The following is a 22054-nucleotide window of genomic DNA, read 5'->3' as shown; positions in this document are numbered from 1 at the left end:
CTGACGCCTGGCTTCAGTGGTGTAGAGGTCAGTGCACAAAGCTACCACAGTGCCCTCTTTGACTGATGGTTTGATGGGTTGAGAGGAGAGGAGGGAAGAGGAAAATGACAAGAACTATGATGGTAAATAATAATGTAAGCAGCAGGTTAGCATATGTGCAAGAGGGTTTAACTATAAGGCCGATTATGAAAGAAGGAAAAAAGAATGTCCACTTGGGAGATATTATTAGAGATGTTGGAAATCATGAGGATACGAAAACTAGCATAAGGGCACTTCACCTGAATGCTCGTAGCATTTGTAACAAGGTTGATGAGTTAACAGCACAAATCATCTCGAATTAATATGATATAGTAGCCATTACCGAGCTGTGGTTACAGGATGGTCACGACTGGGAGTTAAATATCCAGACGTATCAGACTGGATGGTAGGGGAGGTGGCGCAGCTCTGATATTCAAGGACGACATCAGGGCAGTGCTGAGAGATGATATAGGTTCTATGGAGAATAAGGTAGAATCCGTTTTAGGTAGAAATTAAAAATTAGAAACAAAGAAATAATGCCTATGGAAATTATCATGGGAGATTTTAATCTGCATATTGATTGGTCGAGTCAGCTTGGTCAGGGTAGCCTTGAGGATTAGTTAATTGAGTGTATCCGCAATAGTTTTCTTGAACAGTATGCATTGGAGCCAAGGAGGGAAGCAAGCTATCCTAGATCTGGTCTTCTGTAATGAAACATAGAGTCATAGAGATGTACAGCACGGAAACAGACTCTTTGGTCTAACTTGTCCATACCGATCAGATATCCCAACCCAATCTAGCCCCACCTGTCAGCACCCAGCCCATATCCCTCCAAGCCCTTCCTATTCATATACCCATCCCGATGCCTTTTAAATGTTGCAATTATACCAGCCTCCACCACTTCCTCTAGCAGCCCATTCCACGCATGCACCAACCTCTGTGTGAAAAGGTTGCCCCTTAAGTCTCTTTTATATCTTTCCCCTCTCACCCTAAACCTATGCCATCTAGTTCTGGACTCCCCCACCCCAGGGAAAAGACCTTGACTATTTACTCTATCCATGCCCCTCTTGATTTTATAAACCTCTAATAAGATCACCCCTCAGCCTCCAATGCTCCAGGGAAGACAGCCCTAGCCTATTCAACCTCTCCCTGTAGCTCAAATCCTCCAACCCTAGCAACATCCTTATAAATCTTTTCTGAACCTTTTCAAGTTTCACAACATCCTTCCCTTAGGAAGGAGACCAGAATTGCACGCAATATTCCAAAAGTGGCCAAACCAATGTTCTGTACAGCAGGAATAATTACTGACCTCATAGTAGGGATCCACAAGGAAGGAGCGATCACAGTATGGTTGAATTTAGAAAACAGATGGAGAGTGTGAAGATAAAATCCAATAATGGGGTCCTCTGCTTAAACAAGGGAAACTACAATAGGACGAAGAAGGAGTTGGCTAAATTGCACTGGAAACGAAGACTTTATGTTGGGACAGTTGACAAAGCAATTTTTCGAAGTGCTCAGCAAAAGTATATTGCAGTGAAAAGGAAGGACTGTAAGAAAAGGGTTAATCTCCTATGCGTGTCTAAGGAAATAATGAGGAAGATGCTTGAGTCCATTATCAAGGAACAAATAGCAAGGCATCTAGATCAAAATTCTCCTGTTGGGCAGATGCAGCATGGGTTCATGAAGGATACGTCATCCTAAAATAATCTTTTGGAATTCAATGAAGACATTATGAACACGGTGGTCAACGGAGACTCATTAGATGTGGTGTATCTAGATTTCCAAAGGCCTTGACAAGTTTGTGGGCGGCACGGTGGCAGTGGGCGGCACGGTGGTAGTGGGCGGCACGGTGGAAGTGGGCCGCACGGTGGCACAGTGGTTAGCACTGCTGCCTCACAGCGCCTGTAGACCCGGGTTCAATTCCCGACTCAGGCGACTGACTGTGTGGAGTTTGCACGTTCTCCCTGTGTCTGCGTGGGTTTCCTCCGGGTGCTCCGGTTTCCTCCCACAGTCCAAAGATGTGCGGGTCAGGTGAATTGGCCAAGCTAAATTGCCCGTAGTGTTAGGTAAGGGGTAAATGTAGGGGTCTGGGTGGGTTGCGCTTCGGCGGGTCGGTGTGGACTTGTTGGGCCGAAGGGCCTGTTTCCACACTGTAAGTCTAATCTAATCTAAAAGTTGCCGCAAAAGATAAAGATGTATGGCATTATACGTAAAGTATTAGCATGAATAGAGGATTGGTTGACTAGCAGGAAACAAAGAGTGGGGATAAATGAGTGCTATTCTGGTTGGCAATCAGTAACTTGTGGTGCATCTCAGGGATCAGTGTTGGGACTGTAAGTATTCACAGTTTATATAGATGATTTGCAGTTGGAGACCACATGTGGTGTGTCAAAATTTGCAGGTGACACTAAGAGGAGTGGCAGAACAAAGTGTGCAGAGGACTGTAATACTTTGCAGAGGAACATAGATACTTTAAGTGTGTGGTCAAAGGTCTAGCAGATGGAATACAATGTTAGTAAATATGAAGTCATCCATTTTGGTAGGAGTTACATTAAAAAAGACAATTACTTGAATGGTAAAAAGTTGCAGCATGCTGCTGGGCAGAGGGATCTTGTGCATGAATCATAGAAGGCTAGTCTGCAGGTACAACAGGTAATTGGGAAGGCAAATAGAATTTTGTTCTTCATTGCTAAAAGGATTGAGTTTAAAAGCAAGGAGGTTATGTTGCAGCTGTATAGGGTGCAGATGAGGCCACACCTGAAATACTGTTTGCAGTTTTGGTCTCTTTACATGAAAAAGAATGTACTGGCAATACAGGGGATGCAGAGGAAGTTCACTAGGTTGATTCTGGAGTTGAGGGGGTTATCTTATGAGGAGAGACTGAGTAAACTGGGATTATATTCATTGTAATAGAGAAGACTGAGGGGGGATCTTATAGAAACATATAAAATTATGAAGGGAAAAGATAAGAATGACTTAGAGACAATATTTCCACTGGCAGGTGAAACTAGGACAAGAGGGCAAAGCCTCAAACTTAGGGGGAACAGATTTAGAAACAAACTGAAAAGTAGCTTCTTCACGCAGAGGGTTGTGAAACTATGGAATTCCTTGCCCAGTGAAGAGGTTGACACAACTTCAGTGAATGTTTTTAAAGCTAAGATTTATTTTTTTTAACAATAAAGGATGGGTAAGAGGAACTGAGGCCACAGAAAGATCAGCCATGATCTTATTGGATGGAGGAGCAGACTCAAAGGGCCAGATAGCCTACTCCTGCTCCTAATTCTTAATTTCTTCTCTGTTCTTATCAGTTGATTATCAAAATAACAGGCTTGATAGATTTTTAGATCAGTTGGTGGATGTCTTTTGACCTTTGTAATTACATTACTACCTTCTGGATCAACAAGTTTATCCTTTGATTATCTGAATGAGCATGGAAATTGAAATGGACGATTTGAAGGATCCATTGTGTACCAAAGCGCATTGTTCTTATTTTTGTTGTGGTTTTTGTTTTGAGGCATTTTATTCCTTTACTTCTAACCTGCATGCAATAGGTTATGATTGAGAGGGTGAGCTATTTCATTACTTTGCCAGTGTCCTTTTGACTAGAATATTTTATCCTGTAGACATTCAGGCCATTTGAGATGCATCCATACATTCAGGTCAGATATGAAAAAAGATTAGTGATCAGAGCTATAATCATCTTGATCTGTATGGCTGATTGCACTTCTGTGCAGTTAATTTGGCTGCTCAAGTAATACAATGTCTATGAAAAGATACAAATGGAAAACTATTCATGCAAGATGGGGGAATGCAGGAACTGTTTCCTTTACCTAAGAGAATAAATGCATAATTCACTTCAGGGCATTCTCTGACAACCTTCGGGTCTGAGGAGGCTAATTGGATTCTGAAGATGAGGATACCTTCTGGTTGCTTTAAAGGGCATGAACAATCAATCGTTCTCCTTATTTATAAAGTTAAAAATCACACAACACCAGGTTATAGTCCAACAGGTTTAATTGGAAGCACTAGATAATAGACAATAGGTGCAGGAGTAGGCCATTCTTCCCTTTGAGCCTGCATCACCATTCAATATGATCATGTCTGATCATCCTTAATCAGTATCCTGTTCCTGCCTTATCTCCATAACCCTTGATTCCACTATCCTTGAAAGCTCTATCCAACTCTTTCTTAAATGAATCCAGAGACTGGACTTCCACTGCCCTCTGGGGCAGAGCATTCCACACAGCCACCACTCTCTGGGTGAAGAAGTTTCTCCTCATCTCTGTCCTAAATGGTCTACTCCGTATTTTTAAGCTGTGTCCTCTGGTTCGGCACTCACGCATCAGCAGAAACATGTTTCCTGACCCCAGAGTGTCCAATCCTTTAATAATCTTATATGTCTCAATCAGATCCCCTCACAGTCTTCTAAACTCAAGGGTATACAAGCCCAGTCGCTCCAGTCTTTCAGCGTAAGGTAGTCCAGCCATTCCAGGAATGGACCTCGTGAACCTACACTGCACTCCCTCAATAGCCAGAATGTCTTTCCTCAGATTTGGAGACCAGAACTGCACACAATACTCCAGGTGTGGTCTCACCAAGGCCCTGGACAGCTGCAGAAGAACCCCTTTGCTTCTATACTCAATCCCTTTTGTTATGAAGGCCAGCCTTCTTCACTGCCTGCTGTACCTACATGCTTACCTTCATTGACTGGTGTACAAGAACACCCAGATCTCTTTGTACTGCCCCTTTACCTAAATTGATTCCATGTAGGTAGTAATCTGCCTTCCTGTTCTTGCCACCAAAGTGGATAATCATACATTTATCCACATTAAACTGCATCTGACCACTCACCTAACCTGTTCAGGTCACCCTGTAATCTCCTTACGTCCTCTTCACATTTCACCCTGCCACCCAGCTTTGTATCATCAGCAAATGTGCTAATGTTATTACTAATACCATCTTCTATATCATTAATATATATTGTAAAAAGCTGCAGTCCCAGCACTGATCCCTGCAGTATTCCACTGATAAATGCCTGCTATTCCGAAATGGAGCCACTTGTCGCTACTCTTTGTTTCCTGTCAGCCAACCAATTTTCAATCCAAATTAGTACTTTGCCATGAGCCCTAATTTTGCTCACTAACCTCCTATGTGGGGCTTTCTGAAAAGTCCAGGTACACTACATCTACTGGATCTCCCTCGTCCATCTTCAGAGTTACATCCTCAAAAAATTCCAAAAGATTAATCAAGCATGATTTCCCCTTCATAAATCCATGCTGACTCTGACCTATCCTGTTACTACTATCCAGATGTGCCGTAATCTCATCCTTTATAATAGACTCCAGCATCTTTCCCATCACAAGGTCAGACTAACTGATCTATAATTTCCTGCTTTCTCTCTCCCACCTTTCTTAAAAAGTGGTACATTAGCCACCCTCCAATCCGCAGGAACGTATCCCAAATCTATCGAACTCTGGAAAATAATCACTAACGCCTCCACGATTTCTCGAGCCACCTCCTTCAGTACCCTGGGATGTTGACCACCAGGCCCCGCAGACTTATTAACCTTCAGACCTAACAGTCTTTCCAACACCAATTCCTGGCAAATATAAATTCCCTTAAGTTCAGGTCCTTCAGCCACTGTTACCTCAGGGAGATTGCTTGCGTCTTCCCCAGTGAACACAGATCTGAAGTACCAATTCAATTCTTTTGCCATTTCTTTGTTCCCCGTAATATATTCCCCTGTTTCTCTCTTTAAGGGCCCAATTTTAGTCTTAACCATTTTTTTGCCTTTCACATACCTAAAAAAAGCTTTTACTATCCTCCTTTATACTTTTGGCCAGTTTACCTTTGTACCTCATTTTTTCTCTGCGTATTTCCTTCTTAGTAATCCTCTGTTGTTCTTTAAAAGCTTCCCAGTCCTCAGTTTTCCCACTTATCTTTGCTATGATATACTTTTTCTCTTTTAACTTTATATGTTTCTTAACTTCCCTCGTCAGCCACGGCCACTCATACCTCCTCCTAGGATCTTTCTTCCTTCTTGGAATGAACTGATCCTGCATCTTCTGCATCATACACAGAAATATCTGCCATTGTTCCTCCACTGTCATCCCTGCTAAGGTATTGCACCATTGAACTTTGGCCAGCTCCTCCCTCATAGCCCCATAGTTCCCTTTATTCAACAGAAATATTGTCACTTCCGATTGTACCCTCTCCCTCTCAAATTGCAGATTGAAGCTTATTGTATTATGGTCACTACTTCCCAATGGCTCCTTCACTTCGAGGTCCCTGATCAATTCTGGTTCATTCGGAGCGCCACTCCTTCATCAGGTGGTTATCAGACTTCTGAACAGTTTTTATGGTCAACCCTTGACTACTGTTTGTGAGGTCTAGAAATTTTAAAATACTTAGCTATACCTAATGCCATTTATTCACAGGCGATTTGAAAGATTTTATAACTCTTTCAGTTTCTACTCATTAACCTGAAAGGGATACCAAAATCTTCAGAGATATTCTGGCTCACATAGGTTCCTGATTTCTTGCCATTTGTGATGTTGTGTGCCATACTGTATTGCATTTATAGAAATTAAGCAAATTAACATCAGCCATTTTAGTAGACTGGATTTTTTTCCAGTATTGCTAATGGACTATGCATAGTCTGTACTGTTGAAAGTATTTACAAAAAGTTATGCATTTGTGACCATTGGGGGGAAAAAAAAGAGATCAGTATCATCGGAGCAAAAAATCTCACTTCAATAATAGGTAATGTTGAACATTTAATTCTGTTGAAGATCGGAAAGGTGCTTGGAGCAACTGTGAAGTTAGATAAATCCACTCATCTGTTGTCTCTGAGAATTAAGAGTCATTGTTTAAAGATAAATAATTGACTTGTAAAGGAATTTGGAGATTACAAAAACTATCCATCTATTTCGCATTTAGTGTTTCAGTTCATGAGGAACAAAGTTGAGAATGTGGCTTGGCCATATGCAAGATAGCTTAATTTTATCATTTTGATTTCTTAATTCTGAAATGATTAAAGAAGCAACAAAGCGTATTCAGTTGTTTGAGATACCTGTATTTCAATTCTTTTCTGGCTTCTAAAAATACATCTCACTAACTTAAAGGTTGGACTAGAACAGAAATATGTTATCGAAGGCTGGAAGCCAATTCCAGAATCCGAGAAAAATCAGTACTGATGTGTTAAAGAAGACATGGTAAACTTATGACACAATTCCCACTCTTCCATGAACCTTGAGACTTGTCCGGCTAAGTACTGTAGTAAAATCATTTCTTCAGCCCAGCGTAGTCTCTTCTGTCAGATTCTCTTTGCGGCAATGTGTGTCTCATCATATGTATGCTGCATACATGTACATGAAGTGCCACATTTAAATTTGCTGTGGTGGCTGAAATGTACCGGGGCGGGGGGGTTAGTGAACAACTATAGAATGAAGACATCATAATGCTGTCTTAATGGAGTATGATGCTTGTCTGTGGTCACCCAACAACTGAACATTTTTTATATGTGTGTCCAATGAATATGGTATCATTGGCAAGGTGAGAATTTATTATCCTTGTGAAAATGAGTTGTCTTCTTCAACCACTGCAGTCCATGTAGTGTGGTACACCCAATATACTGTTGGGAGTTCCAGGATATTGATAGTAAAAGAACAGTGATATATTTCAAATTCAGGATGGAAAGTGAGTTGGAAGTGAATGTACAAATGGTGATATTCGCATTTGCATTCCACTGTTGTCCATGAATGTGGTAGAGGTTGTAACTTTGGAATTTGTTACCAGTGAGATGCTTCGAAGTGCATCTGTAGACACGGGTACAGTGACAGGAATGAATATATGATGTGGATGTGCCGGTGTAGGCCTGGGGTGGTATTTCAGGTGGTGTGTAGAATTCTCTGTGTTTTCGCCTGGAGGATGTCAACCTTCTTGAGTTTTGATGAAGCTTCACTCTTCATGTAAGTAGAGCGTATTTCATAACTTTGCCAATGGGTGCCTTGTAGATGGTTGACAGACTTTGAGGAGTTGGAAGGTGAGTTATTCCCTCCAGAGCTCCTAAACTCCAATCTGCTGGAGTTTAGATGAATTTATGTGACTGTCACAGTTAAATTTCAGGTCATTGGCAAAGTAACCTCCTAAACATATACTTGGTAACTTCAGCGATAGTTGATGCATTCAACGTCAAGGGTTGATGGTTGTGTTCCCTCTTGTTAGAAATAGACTGCTTCTGTATCTCACAAGTTGTGGATGGGATTGAACATATTTCCATTACATGACACAGATGATATGCAAAAAAACAAAGCATTGTATTGTGCAGTCAGTGATATGCAGCACTGTTAGTTTAAAAATTAAAGATCGGCCAGGACCCTAGAAATTACTCATGTACTTCACAGTAGTGCCACGAGATCTCTTATCTCCATTTTAGAAGGCAGATAGTACACCAGCTTAACATCTCATCTGAAAGATGGTGCCTCTGACAATGCAGCACTGCTTTAGTATTGATTATTAGCCTTCAGTGGTGAGAGTGCTACCCATGAGCTATGAGAGAGAGTAGTTCAGTTGCTACAAAACCGTGTACTATTGTTTTCCATTGTTTCAGTTGCCAGGAGAGTTGATGACATCCTATATGTTTTTCCAATTAACAGCTGAATGTGAGTGGTAGATTTGGTCCCTTGACTACAATAATGTCAGTGAGTCAGAAGTAACTCTGAGTTTGTACAAGCCTTACGAAAACTGTTTTGAAGCTGTTACCCTGAAAAATAGGTGCATAAAGTTCAAACTCTGATACTTGGATCTTTGTCTATCTTTTTGTCGAGAATATTTGAATTGTTTTGATGTTAGTGCTGTCAGAAGTATTTACTCTATGTGGCATAAGCCTGTTTACTGAAGTGGAACCTTTGCCTTTTAAGCTGTATTAACAAATGCTTATACAGCTGCTTTATTCAGCTCAGTCACGCTATCTCATAGTGATTTCAGGCACAATTTATTACCAAATGTTCAACTTTTGAGATTCAGAATTTGGAACTTAAGTTTTTATTTTGTAAACTACCCTTCAGTTTTATCTTGAACCTTTGAGCAAACTATATTTATAAGATCAGCTTTAATTCATTTAAAATTAATCATGTCATAAAATGAATGAAGCCTTAGTCAATGTGGATGTCAAAAAAGTGTTGGATTAATGCCAATTAAATGTACCAATGTTTAACATTTTGCACCATTTTCCTATGTTCCAGGGCATGTTGACAATCGCCTTCAACTGGTATTATGTTCAAGCTCTGAAAGTCTAATATTTTAAAATATATTTCAACTAGATATCACGTGTCTTATTTCTTACATTACTTACGCTAGATGTTTTGCATTGCAAGGATGAAAAAAGTGACAGAGTGACAAACTGAGGGAGGAATTTGTATTTTCACTGTGAACTTTTCAAAAGATTATAAGAAAACAACTAAAAAAAGTGGATTGTCATTTTTTGTGTCGCCTCCTTGATACTAAGTATCTTTTTCCAACCCATATCAAATAAACTAATTTGTTTGTCTCAAATACCCATATTTACCGAGTGTACTCATGTAAAAGTCAAATTTTTAAACTATTTTTAAATGTTCAATTTATAGGGTCAACTAATACACAGGTACTAGTTTTGAGGGTCTGAAATTCATGCTACAGTTCAAAAAATCATATTATTAGTAGATGTCGATTTGATCTCACAACTAATCCTGGGTAAAGAAGAAAAACACAATGAATTACGGTAAAGGTAATTACCAAAAAAAAGTAAGAGAAACTAGAATGAATTACTGGTGATAAATTTTATTTATATGTAACGGTACGAAAATTTAACATGTCCTTCAAAATCACAGTGTTAAACATCGTCATGGCCTGATAGAATGGCACACTTAAATGAAGCACTCATTAAATTCTGAACGTGTAAGCATCTTGAGCTTTCCCACTAAATTCTTCCATTTCCCTCCAATTTACTCTCGTATGTTATGAACCTCAGCAACATTAACAAATTTGCCAAGGAATTAAAGATATATGTAGCTAATATATCTCAGTTTTATTCAGACATAATGACACAATTAAAATGATCAATTTTTTAATGATATTAACTTTTGGATGTATAGTGAACAAAGTCTGATAAGTACCGATAGACTTAGTACTGAATCAAAATGTGCTTTAGTAAATCAATTTGGCTAAATAGCGTTATGAATGAATGAATAGAGATGTAATATAGCAAACAAAGAATGACGAGTAGAGTTACAGTATGAATGAATTAATGCAATTTCATTTAACTTGGTTAATAGGAACATGCAGTTTCCTTTGTAAGAGGTTTATGATGCAATATAGTAGGGTCGACTTTTGCACGAGATATATAGAAAACACAAGATTTTTGGCCAAAAATAAGGGGTCGACATTTATATGAGATCGACTTTTACACAAGTATATACGGTACATTAAAATAATGTAAAACTGCAGAGTAATTGAAACCATGCCATTAATGCAGTAATTTGCTTTGAAGTCACTTTAGGCCTGAGGGACAGCTGACTTCAGTTGTGATATTTTCAAACAGGTGATGAAAAAGTACTCATGGGAGTATTTTTGTGGTGAAATTAAATGACACAGCCGTTGCCTGTACAATTGAGTTTGCCAAACATTGATGCTGAGAAACAAAGGTCACATAATTCTCTGATTCCAATTTGGCTGCAAAGAACTAAACCACAAAAAAATGTCGCTTTGTTTTGAAGTAAGTTGTGACAAATGAAAGACTGTTGGTAAACAAAACTAAACTAATGACTTTTAATCCTGTACAGATAAGAATAATTGAAAGCACCCGACAATGTGCTGTCAGGAATATACAGTCTTATATAAGTGTGCCAGTGCAGGTACCTGTAAACAGATGTCATTTTTGTCAGTTGCAAAGCTGAGATTGTTGAGATGGTGCAAGCAATTTGATGGTTGGATAGACCCTGCATCATTATTGTCAAGTTTGTTGAAACCATCAACATAATTAAGACTAGTAAGCTTGTAACATTGGGATTTCAGCACGAATGTGCAAGTTTATTGTACAAGAGGCTGCCACTGTCTTGAGTAATTGTCAAACTATCTAAATGTATATGCCGTCATACCACAGCAGTTAAATGATGCATCAATTGATAACATTTTTGAACAAAAAGTGCACAAGTTATACTTGGATAATAATGAATCAGCAGTTTGCAGTGAGAAATGCCTTGTTAAAATAAATATTAAAAAAACTATGTGAAGTGGTTGGGACAGCAATTATAGGAGGACACTAGAGTGTAATTTTAAAATTTTTTTGTCATTAAATCCAATCTAGCAAGTTCTGATAGTTTTTGCATTTAACAAAACTGTTACAGTGGGGTTCTGTTTGTTTCAATGAAGGACATGAGATTTGCTGGACAGGTACTGTGGAGGTCAGTGAAGTGACCCAAATAAGGCTATATCCATCGAACTCTTCTTTAGAATGAAAATGAAGAAAAAAGGCAACAACCATTTACAATACCAAATTATTTCCTGAGAATCAATGGACCTGATTTAACTCTTGACAGAGTGGATTTTTATTGATTTGAGGTTGAGCTCTATGTTTTAAGCAATGGTTACATTTTGTGCCAAATCTTCCCACTTTTCTTCTGCAGGTACCAACTTCTCATTGGAATGTGGTCCTACAGTTGTCCACAGCCTTGACCAAAGTATCAAAATGTTACAGCACTGAAAGAGGCCACTTAGCCTAATACACTTGGCTTTTTTGAAAGAGCTATTCATGTATACCAACTGTACAACTCCTTCCACAGTACCTTGGAATTTTACCCACTTTGAATATTTATCAATGTTCCCTTTGTTTTTTTTTATTCATAGAGTCATAGAGATGTACAGCAGGAAAACAGACTCTTCAGTCCTACCCGTCCATGCCAACCAGATATCCCAATCCATTCAAGTCCAACCTGCTAGCACCTGGCCCATATCCCTCCAAAACCCTTTCTATACATGCACCCATCCAAATGTCTTTTAAATATTGCAATTGTACCAGCCTCCACCACTTCCTCTGGTAGCTCATTCCACACACATATCACCGTCTGTGTGAAAACGTTGCCCATTACGTTTCTTTTATATCTTTTCCCTCTCACCCTAAATCTATACCCTCTAGTTCTGGACTCCTCCACCCCAAGGAAAAGACTTTGTCTATTTATCCTATTCATGCCCCTCATGATTTTGTAAATCTCAAAAGATCACCCCTCAGCCTCCAGAGAAAACAGCCCCAGCCTGTTCAGTCTCTCCCTTTAGCTCAAATCCTCCAACCCTGGCAACATCCTTGTAAATTTTTCTCTAAACCGTTTCAAGTTTCACAACATCTTCCCAAAAGGAAGGACACCAGAATTGCACGCAATATTCTAACAGTGGCCTTACCAATGTCCTGTACAGCCACAACATCACCTCCCAACTCCTGTACTCAGTACTCTGACCAATAGAGGAAAGCATACCAAACGCTTTCTTCACTATCCCATCTATCTGCGACTCCACTTTCAAGGAGCTATGAGCCTGCACTCCAAGGTCTCTTTGTTCAGCAACACTCCCCAGGACTTTAACCACTAAGCGTATAAGTCCTGCTAAGATTTGCTTTCCCAAAATGCAGCACCTCACATTTATCTGAATTAAACTCCATCTGCCACTTCTCAGCGCATTGGACGATCTGATCAAGATTCCATTGTAATCTGAGGTAACCTTCTTTCCTGTCCACTACACCTCCAATTTTGGTGTCATCTCCAAACTTACTAACTGTACCTCTTATGCTCACATCCAAATCCTTTATATAAATGGCAAAAAGTAGTGGACCCAGCACCAATCCTTGTGGCAGTCCATTGGTCACAGGCCTCCAGTCTGAAAAACAACCCTCCACCACCACCCTCTGTCTTCTACCTTTCAACCAGTTCTGTATCCAAATGGCTAATTCTCCCTGTATTCCGTGAGATCTAACCTTGCTAACCAGTCTCCCATGGGGAACCTTGTTGAACGCCTTACTGAAGTCCATATAGATCACATCTACCGCTCTGCCCTCATCAGTCGTCTTTGTTACTTCTTCAAAAAATTCAGTTAAGTTTGTGAGACATGATTTCCCATACACAAAGCCATGTTGACTATCATGAATCAGTCCTTTCCTTTCTAAATACATGTACATCCTGTCTGTCAGGATTCTCTCCAACAATTTGCCCGCCACTGACATCAGGCTCACTGGTCTATCATTCCCTGGCTTGTCTTTACCACCTCTCTTAAACAGTGTCACCACTTTAGCCAACCTCCAGTCTTCCAGCACCTCACCTGTGACTATTGTTGATACAAATATCTTATTTATGGAATATAAGGTGTTGACAACTTTACCATTTATTGCCCATCCCCAGCTGTCCATAGGAATGTGGTGGCGAGTTCTGTTTTTGAATCATTGCAGTGCATGTGAGTGTACTCAGTTTGCTGTGAGAAAGAAGTTCAAATGATGGTGAAAGAGCGGTGATTTCATTCAAAGTGTGTAAATATGCTGTGTGAATTTGGTGTGAACTTTCAAGTGGTGACGTTGCATGTATCAAATGTCCTCCTGAATGGTAGAAATTGCAATCACATAATCCCCTTCATTTACTCCAAGTTTAAAACACAGACACAAAATATAAACTCAAGTCCAACCAATGGAAAGGTTTTGTCCTGATTCCCATTAATTGCAACTTTGCTGAGGCACCTTGGTGTCAACACTAAGGAGATTGCCCTGTGGAGTTTGGAGCTCAAACTATTCAAAGATTGCACAGCACAACCTTGTTCAACACTCACTGTTTATTTCTAAACTGTCAGACTAGTTATCCACACCCAAGATAACCAGAAATATTCTCCCAACTAAATTTTAAAAAATGTGCCCTTTTTTGGGGCCCTGACACAAATTCCATTCTCCAGTTACCATTTCCATTCCACTCTAAACGGGGCTATTTGTAACGTTAGTACTTTTTGATGCAGAGATGACAATTACATATTTGTGCATCACTAGGACCATCAGATTCCATCTTTTTAACATTGTCTGACTGCCACACCTCTATTTATCTGATGTTGATATCCTCCATCCTGTCTTTGTTACCTTTAGGTTTGATGATTCCAAAATACTCCTGATAGCCTTATCCAGTTCAATGTCTGTAAACTTGAAATAATCTAAAATATTGCTGCCCATATACTAACTTTCACAGTTCCTGTTTACTCATTTTTCGGGTGGTTGTTGGCTGAAACTGGCACTCAGTTAAGCTGTGATTTAAAAATTCTTATCCTTATTTTTAAATGCCATCATAGCCTTGCCACTTGCTATTTCAGTCATCCCCATTTTCGGACAATGTCCTTCAGATGTCAACTAACTCAACACCTGGTAGGAATTTAATTTATAATGTTTTAGTCTTCCTGATTTAATGTCAGCACTAAGTAGAGCTTTCATCATTAGACCATTAGAGTGTGTTTTTCTTTGCAAAAATAAAAGTTTGTTTTGCAACTGTGATAGAGTCATAGAGTCATAGAGATGTACAGCATGGAAACCGACCCTTCGGTCAAACCTGTCCATGCCGACCAGATATCCCAACCCAATCTAGCCCCACCTGCCAGCACCTGGCCCATACCCCTCCAAACCCTTCCTATTCATATACCCATCCAGATGCCTCTTAAATGTTGCAATTGTACCAGCCTCCACCACATCCTCTGGCAGCTCATTCCATATACGTACCACCCTCTGCGTGAAAAAGTTGCCCCTTAGGTCTCTATTATATCTTTCCCCTCTCACCCTAAACCTACACCCTCTAGTTCTGGACTCCCCGAACCCAAGGAAAAGACTTTGTCTATTTATCCTATCCATGCCTCTCAATTTTGTAAACCTCTATAAAGGTCACCCCTCAGCCTTCGACACTCCAGGGAAAACAGCCCCAGCCTGTACAGCCTCTACCTGTAGCTCACATCCTCCAACCCTGGCAACATCCTTGTAAATCTTTTCTGAACCTACAGGCAGAACTAGCCATTTGGATACAGAACTGGCTCAAAGGTAGAAGACAGAGGGTGGTGGTGGAGGGTTGTTTTTTTGACTGGAGACCTGTGACCAGTGGAGTGCCACAAGGATCGGTGCTGGGCCCTCTACTTTTTGTCATTTACATAAATGATTTGGATGCGAGATAAGAGATACAGTTAGTAAGTTTGCAGATGACACCAAAATTGGAGGTGTAGTGGACAGCGAAGAGGGTTACCTCAGATTACAACAGGATTGTGACCAGATGGGCCAATGGGCTGAGAAGTGACAGATGGAGTTTAATTCAGATAAATGCGAGGTGCTGCATTTTGGGAAAGCAAATCTTAGCAGGATTTATACACTTAATGGTAAGGTCCTAGGGAGTGTTGCTGAACAAAGAGACCTTGGAGTGCAGGTACATTGCTCCTTGAAAGTGGAGACGCAGATAGATAAGATAGTGAAGAAGGCATTTGGAATGTTTTCCTTTATTGATCAGAGTATTGAGTACATATGAGCATTTTTAATTTTGTTAGCTTCAGTTAAAGACCCCTGATTGTTCTTGGTAATCTGCTGTATTGAGCATCTGTTTGTTCCACATGATTAGGTGTCCTTAATTGTCACATTGTAAGCCACTTTATTTAATCTTATCCTTAACCTCCTTAATAATAGACTAATGGATATTGTTGAGTTTTTGTTTTTTTGATAGAATGCATTTTTGCTGAACGTTTTGAAATGTTTCTTTAAACATTTTGTTATGGACCGACCAGACTCTCAAAATATATTAAGAAGATATTAAAGACATTAATTTTTTCTTATTTTCAAGACAAGTGCTGGGCATTGCATTCGGGATGCAAATCAATTGATCACACTACCAGATTTAAAGCAAAACACACTTTATTCATGCACTGTAGTACAACAAAATACAACAAAAGAAAGAAGAAATTGGAATAGAAGGAGAAGGCATACAATGTGGCCAACAACAGCAGGAATCTAGAAGATCGGGAAAACTTTAAAGGTCAACAGAAATCCACAAAAAGAGTGTTAATGAAAAGTAAGATAGTGAATGAGAAAAAAACTAGCACGGAATATAAAGACAGATAACAAGAGTTTCTATGAACATATAAAGCAGAGAAGAGTGGTTAAAGTAAATGTTGGTCCTTTAGAGGATGAGAAAGGACAGTTAATTATCTCTTTTGGAAAACTTAACAGAATAAGAAATTATTTAACTATTGAACAGTAACTGTTCCAATACAGTAACATCCCATAAACATCCCTTGGCAAAGGCAAATTCAGCAAAATAGATTGTCTCACATGGTATTCTCCAGTCCACAGGGAGAAAACATCCAGAGAAAACAGAGAGGAAGTAGCAAGGAGAGATGTACTGCAGCTTCCAAACTCAATTTCAAAACTCGGTCAACTGCTGCTGAAAAACTAAAATTAAAAATCCTGCCACTGGGGGAGCTTGTTGAGAATATTGATTTTAACCTTTGTAATGTGGAATTCAGTTGTATTATGGCCACACCATGTTACAGAAATTTTTTTTTACCATGGTTTTATTAAGCAACAATGGCTAATTACAAAATGTTAGTTGTAAATAGTTTTATCTCCTGGTCCCATAACATATTAGTCCATGAAATAAATTCAATTACAAATCCATCTTCCAGACGATCTTTTCCAGTTTTCCAAATGAACACTGTGGCAACTAGAACAGTGCAAATACTGGAGTTTCTGTGGCAAAACTTCCACATCAGATTTTCCCCTTGTTTCTCAAGAAGCCATAATCAGAAGTCTGGGGCAAGATGAGTTAAAAGGAATGGAATGATCATTCAGCGGTGATTGCTGTTCCTTTGAATATTCAGCCCATTAAATCTTTTTTGTATAAATTAATGAATAGTGTGTAATTTTGTGTAAATCTGGAATGGATTATAATTTGAGCTGCAAAATTAAACAGTGTCTTCCCTCTTGGGAAACTCTGTGTGGAATTGCTTTGTATTAACTCTAGCTTTCTGGTAGTTTTTTAGTTTGTGAAATAATAAAATCAAAGTCCTGAAGAAAGTCAGTGGGTCTGGCAGTATTTGTCAAAAAAGAAAGAATTAATGTTTTGAGTCCTATTATTCTTATATGGAACTTAATGCAGCCGGAAACTAGAGTTGTAGAGTAATCAAACTAGATAATAGTATTGATGGTGCAAAGTAGTTAAACAGAATGTTGAATCCTGAAGGGTTTAAGACACCTAGGAGGAAAACGAGGTGCTGTCCCTCCATCTTGGGCTTTGCTGGAACAGTGCAGCAAGCATAGGGTGGAAAATGACAAGAAACTGAAAAGTTGGGCTTGGTCTTAAGGACAGAGTAGAGGTGTTATGCAAAGTGACTACTCAGTCTGCGTATGGTCTTGTTGATGTCGAGGACCCCACATTGCATGCAGTGAATACAATCGACGATGTTGAAAGAAATAAATGTAAATCACTGCTCCACCTTAAAGGTGTGTTTGGAGCCCTGACTAGTGAGGGGGAAAGAGGCAAAAGAGCCAGTCTTATACTTCCTGTGATTGCATTGGGGGTGGAGTGAAAGGGGAACTGCTATGAGTGACCTAGCAGTGGACTAAAATGTCAGGTTGGAAATAGTCCCTGCACAATTCTGAGAAGAGAGGGGAGGGATGGATATGCTTGATGATGGCATCCTGTCAAGGGAGGGAGAAATGTGGGAGAATGATCCTTTGCATTTGAGAGTGGAAAGTGAGGTCAAGAGGACCCCTGTTATTCTGGGACACAGGAGAAAGGGTGAGAGCAGAAATGTGGGAAGTAGGTCTGACCTGGCTGAGGCACCTCTCAGTTATTGGGTGGGTAGGGGGATTCCATTGTTGAGGAAAAAGAAGGAATTTCAAAGCATGTCTGTGAATATTGGTATTATTAGAACATATGATACGGAAATGGAGAAACTGGAGAAATGAAATGGATTCCTTATAGATCGAGGTATTGTAGCCAAACTAACTATGGGAGCCAATGGGTTTGGAGTGAATATTACTTTTTTCTCTTTCTCGTTATGGAAGAGGAAGGAAGAGTGAGAGATAAACTAGGTGAAGCTGAGAGAAAGATGAAAAATTGGATTAATTAAATAGATTAATTTTTTCAGTTCCAGCAGATAGAAGTAAGCAGCACTAATGATGATGTCACTGTGCCAAGAGGAAGCCTGTGTAGGACTGAAACAAGAGTTCCACGTACAGACAGGCATCTCTGGGATGCCATAACTGCTCGTTTGTCTTGGAGAAGGTGACACAAGTTAAAGGAGAAGTTGTTCAAAGCAAGGCGGAGCTTGGCCAGTTGAAGAAGTATGGTGATAGATGGACTTTTTTTGAGGAGGTGACAGGCAGAACAGACAACGAGGGAAGAAGTAGATGTAATATATTCATTGAATAGTTCTTGATTAGTAAGGAGATCAAGGGTTATGGGGATCTTCCTTATGGGCGACATGGAGGCTCAGTGGTTAGCACTGTTGTCTCACAGCGCCAAGGACCCGGGTCGATTCCAGCCTTGGGCGACTATCTTTGTAGAGTTTGCACATTCTCCCTATGTCTGTGTGGGTTTCCTCCCACAGTCCAAAGATGTGCAAGTTAGGTAAATTAGCCATGCTAAATTGTCCATAGTGTTCAGGGATGTGTAGGCTAGGTGCATTAGTCAGGGGTAAATGTGGAGCAATAGAGTAGAGGAATGGGATACTCTTCGGAGGATCAATGTGGACTTGTTGAGCCAAATGGCCTGTTTCCACACAGCAGGGATTCTGTGATAATTGTCTTCCTGATTCTGATGGTCACACCAGACTCTACAGACATGAAAGAATTAGTCTGTTTGTTGCTGATGTTCGGGTCTGGAATGCTAATGTGGCATCATTAGTGTAGAGCAATTCTCTAATGAGAATTAGGCATGCCTTTGTCTTGGATCTCAGGTAAGTTAGGTTGAACAGATTTTAATCAGTTCTGGAATGCACACAGGCCTTTATTAAATGACCTGGAGGCAAATGACAGCAGCAAAAAGAAGGCCAGATCATTAGTACCGGTGCACAATAGTTGGGCTTCTGTGCTGAAAGCTTTGTTCCAATTTTGTTGCATCGTAGGTCACATTATTCATCACCAGATACAGTGACAACCGTTGTGGTGGGCAGTCCTGTTAAGTATTGCTTGTTGTGGTTCAGAAGATCTACTCTGGCATGGATTTGCTGCATTTTGCTGCTGAAGAAGACAATGAGCTGAGAGGGTGCATGATTCACTGGCCTCTTTTCTCAGTCAGCCAACACTTCTAGTTTTGTTGTCTCTTCCAATGCACTGACAATCTCCAGCATTCATGACATTTGTGACTGTCTCCTAGTTACCAGTGCAAATGTCTGCCATCTTCATATCCCCACTATCCTGGTGTTGAAGGAATGCACATCCAAGATGTTATGACCTCATGGCTAGTTCATGCAGAACATCTTTGATTTGATTTATTACATCACTTGTACCAAGATACACTATTGTTTTGTATGCTATCATTCTTTACATAAGTACATCAGGGTCATAGAACAGAATGCAGAATTTAGTTTTACAGCGACAGAGAAAAAGCAGAGAAAGATCAACACTAACGTATGTGAGGTCCATTCATAAGTCTGATAACAGTGGGGCTGAAGCTGTTGATTCTGTTGGTACTTGTTTTCAAACATTTGTATCTTCTGTCGATGAATGTGACTGAGCCGTCACAAACATCGTTATTGTTAAACTGTAATCTGTCCAGTTACTACACATGTATTATATACATGTTAACCATGTGCAACAAATTTAAAATTTATTTAGAGAGAAACAATTCTATCTAATGTAAAACATTTACATTTATATAGTACCTTACATCTTCAAGATGTCCAAAGTTCGTTCTTTACAAGCTGTTAATTACTTTTGAAATATTGCACTGTTGTTTTGTTGGCAAATCCAGCAGACAGTATTGGAGTCTGGGTTTGATTTAGCTATTTGTATTAATTGTGCAATCTATTGATTATAATTTTCATCCGTTTGTGCTGGAGCCAGCTTTCAGCATTGAGACTGGAGAGCCTAAGAAGTGCAACAGCATTAGAAATCTTAATAGCATATGAGCAGTATTGCAATAATGCAAAGAACACTTCAAAAATTATTTAATCATTGTTGCAGTCTTTTCTTTTGTTTTATATTTTAGATTCTCAAAACCAGCACCAATGTTTCTCGATAACACCTACAGGCGTTGGTCGAAACTCAGAGATTTTGTTCCTCCATTTGGAATCAAAGGGCAAGGTACTGTTACAGAAAATGGTTTTGAAATCTCAAATTTAAATTATGTGACATAAGAAACTTGTGTAAAGGAGTTTGATCTAATTAATTATTATGATGTTTCATCCTCCATCAACATTCTTTTCAAAGTGACATTCTTGTGCAGATTTTCTTGTTAGACAATGGGTTAAGGTTATTTTAATTAGATTTCTCTCTGTCTCCATACTTTGTCCTTGTTGCCTGAGGCTTGCTAATCATGGCTCATATGGGGCAAAGTGACAGGCCAGAAAGCTATTTTGCCATTCACTCTCATGAAGTTATTTTGCACCATACTCGAGGCATTTAGCTGAATGAACTAACTGACCCCTTAATTTGGACTTGCCTTGCCTAAAATCATAGAAGATGAAAACAGAAGTCCTCTTTGTTTATAACTATTAATATTGGTTTTCATTGTTAAAACCGCAATGTGAAAATAGAGGCTATGAAATCTGGTCACCTCTAGCTTCATTCAAAATGGGGTGCTTAGTATTGCTTCTCGGAATGAGTTATTTGTACAGCCAATAATTATTTTTCACCAGTGGCTTCCAAGGAAACTATTACCTAAGGTGAGTTTAAATGGCAATTCTTGTAAGATAAATTATCTAAATGACTTTAAAGGTTACTTCCAGCGGTAGTTTTGGCGCTGAGGATATACAGCATGATGAGGTGAGAGGCATATCACTTTTCACTGGCTGAGCAGTACATACTGTAATGAATTATAATTAGATGTGTCGATATTTTTAAGCAACCTGTTCAGATAGCTCCGACACTTCTGAAGTAGGAGAAACCTGAACCGGGGACCTCCTAATTCAGAGATATGAACCCTATCATGCATTATAAGAGTCCTTATAATTAGATTTGTAATCTGTGTTAAATACAGTTACGTGTTTCAAAGATGCTTCATGCTTAACATTGCTTGAAGAATTTAAGTTTTGTGTGATTGTGGAAAAGGAATTTATTTCATGTTTTATGGACATACATGAGGTGGTACGAGTGAAAGAGATTATTGAAAATTCACTGTGGACGTTGATTTTTTTAAAGCTTTTTTAAGGCTTCCCATAAATCTTATGACTTATGACACTTGCTTTGCTGTTGACCTTGCTGAGACCTGTTTTGAACAGTGACTGGTTTGGACCGGTGTTTATCTTAATTGGTTCAGTTGGAAGGAAGCCTGCTAAAAACCTGCTGAGTTGGAGGGATATCTTTGAAGAAAAAGCTGAGTTGGAGGAAAGCTTGCTGTGAACAGTCCAGCTGATCTTTCCCATTTCTAAAAACGAAAATCCTCTCTATCAGCTCAGGGTGGAACCTATTTGTTCTTTTGAAAGAATGATGATGAGAACATCTGAGGATTATATTTCCTGAGCAAGCTGTGTCTGTAAGATTTGAAAAACAACCATGTATCTTGAGGAACTTGACTTCAAGTGCGAGAACTTCAGAACAACAGACTTTATCCTTTTGTCTTCAATAGTCCATTGTCGATTGTTGGAAAAACCCATCTGGTTCACTAATGTCCTTGAGGGAAGGAAACTGCCATCTTTACCTGGCCTGGCCTTCATGTGATTCTAGACCCACAGCAATATAGTTGACTCTTAACTGCCATCTGGGCAATTAGGGATGGGTAATGAATGCTGGCTTGACCAGCAATGCCCTCATCCTGTGAATGAATATGGAAAAACTGTGACCAATGGTATGCCA

The 22054-nt window shown here is 39.5% G+C and overlaps 1 protein-coding gene across 8 annotated transcripts in view; it reads left to right on the top strand.

Moving 5' to 3' along the window:
* Nucleotides 1-22054, top strand: part of LOC132818810 (CMP-N-acetylneuraminate-beta-1,4-galactoside alpha-2,3-sialyltransferase-like) — a 598325-nt gene that overhangs the window by 370296 nt on the left and 205975 nt on the right. For all 8 annotated transcript variants that reach the window (XM_060829907.1, XM_060829905.1, XM_060829911.1 and 5 more), the window contains one exon: nt 20250-20344. In XM_060829907.1, the coding sequence (XP_060685890.1) occupies nt 20250-20344 (95 nt within the window). The remainder of the gene's footprint in view (nt 1-20249; nt 20345-22054) is intronic.

Source organism: Hemiscyllium ocellatum, chromosome 9 (assembly GCF_020745735.1).
Source record: "Hemiscyllium ocellatum isolate sHemOce1 chromosome 9, sHemOce1.pat.X.cur, whole genome shotgun sequence".
In the NCBI taxonomy this organism is placed as follows: Eukaryota; Metazoa; Chordata; class Chondrichthyes; order Orectolobiformes; family Hemiscylliidae; genus Hemiscyllium; species Hemiscyllium ocellatum.
Note: the sequence above shows the minus strand (reverse complement) of the source record. Positions and strands in the feature narration are given on the sequence as shown.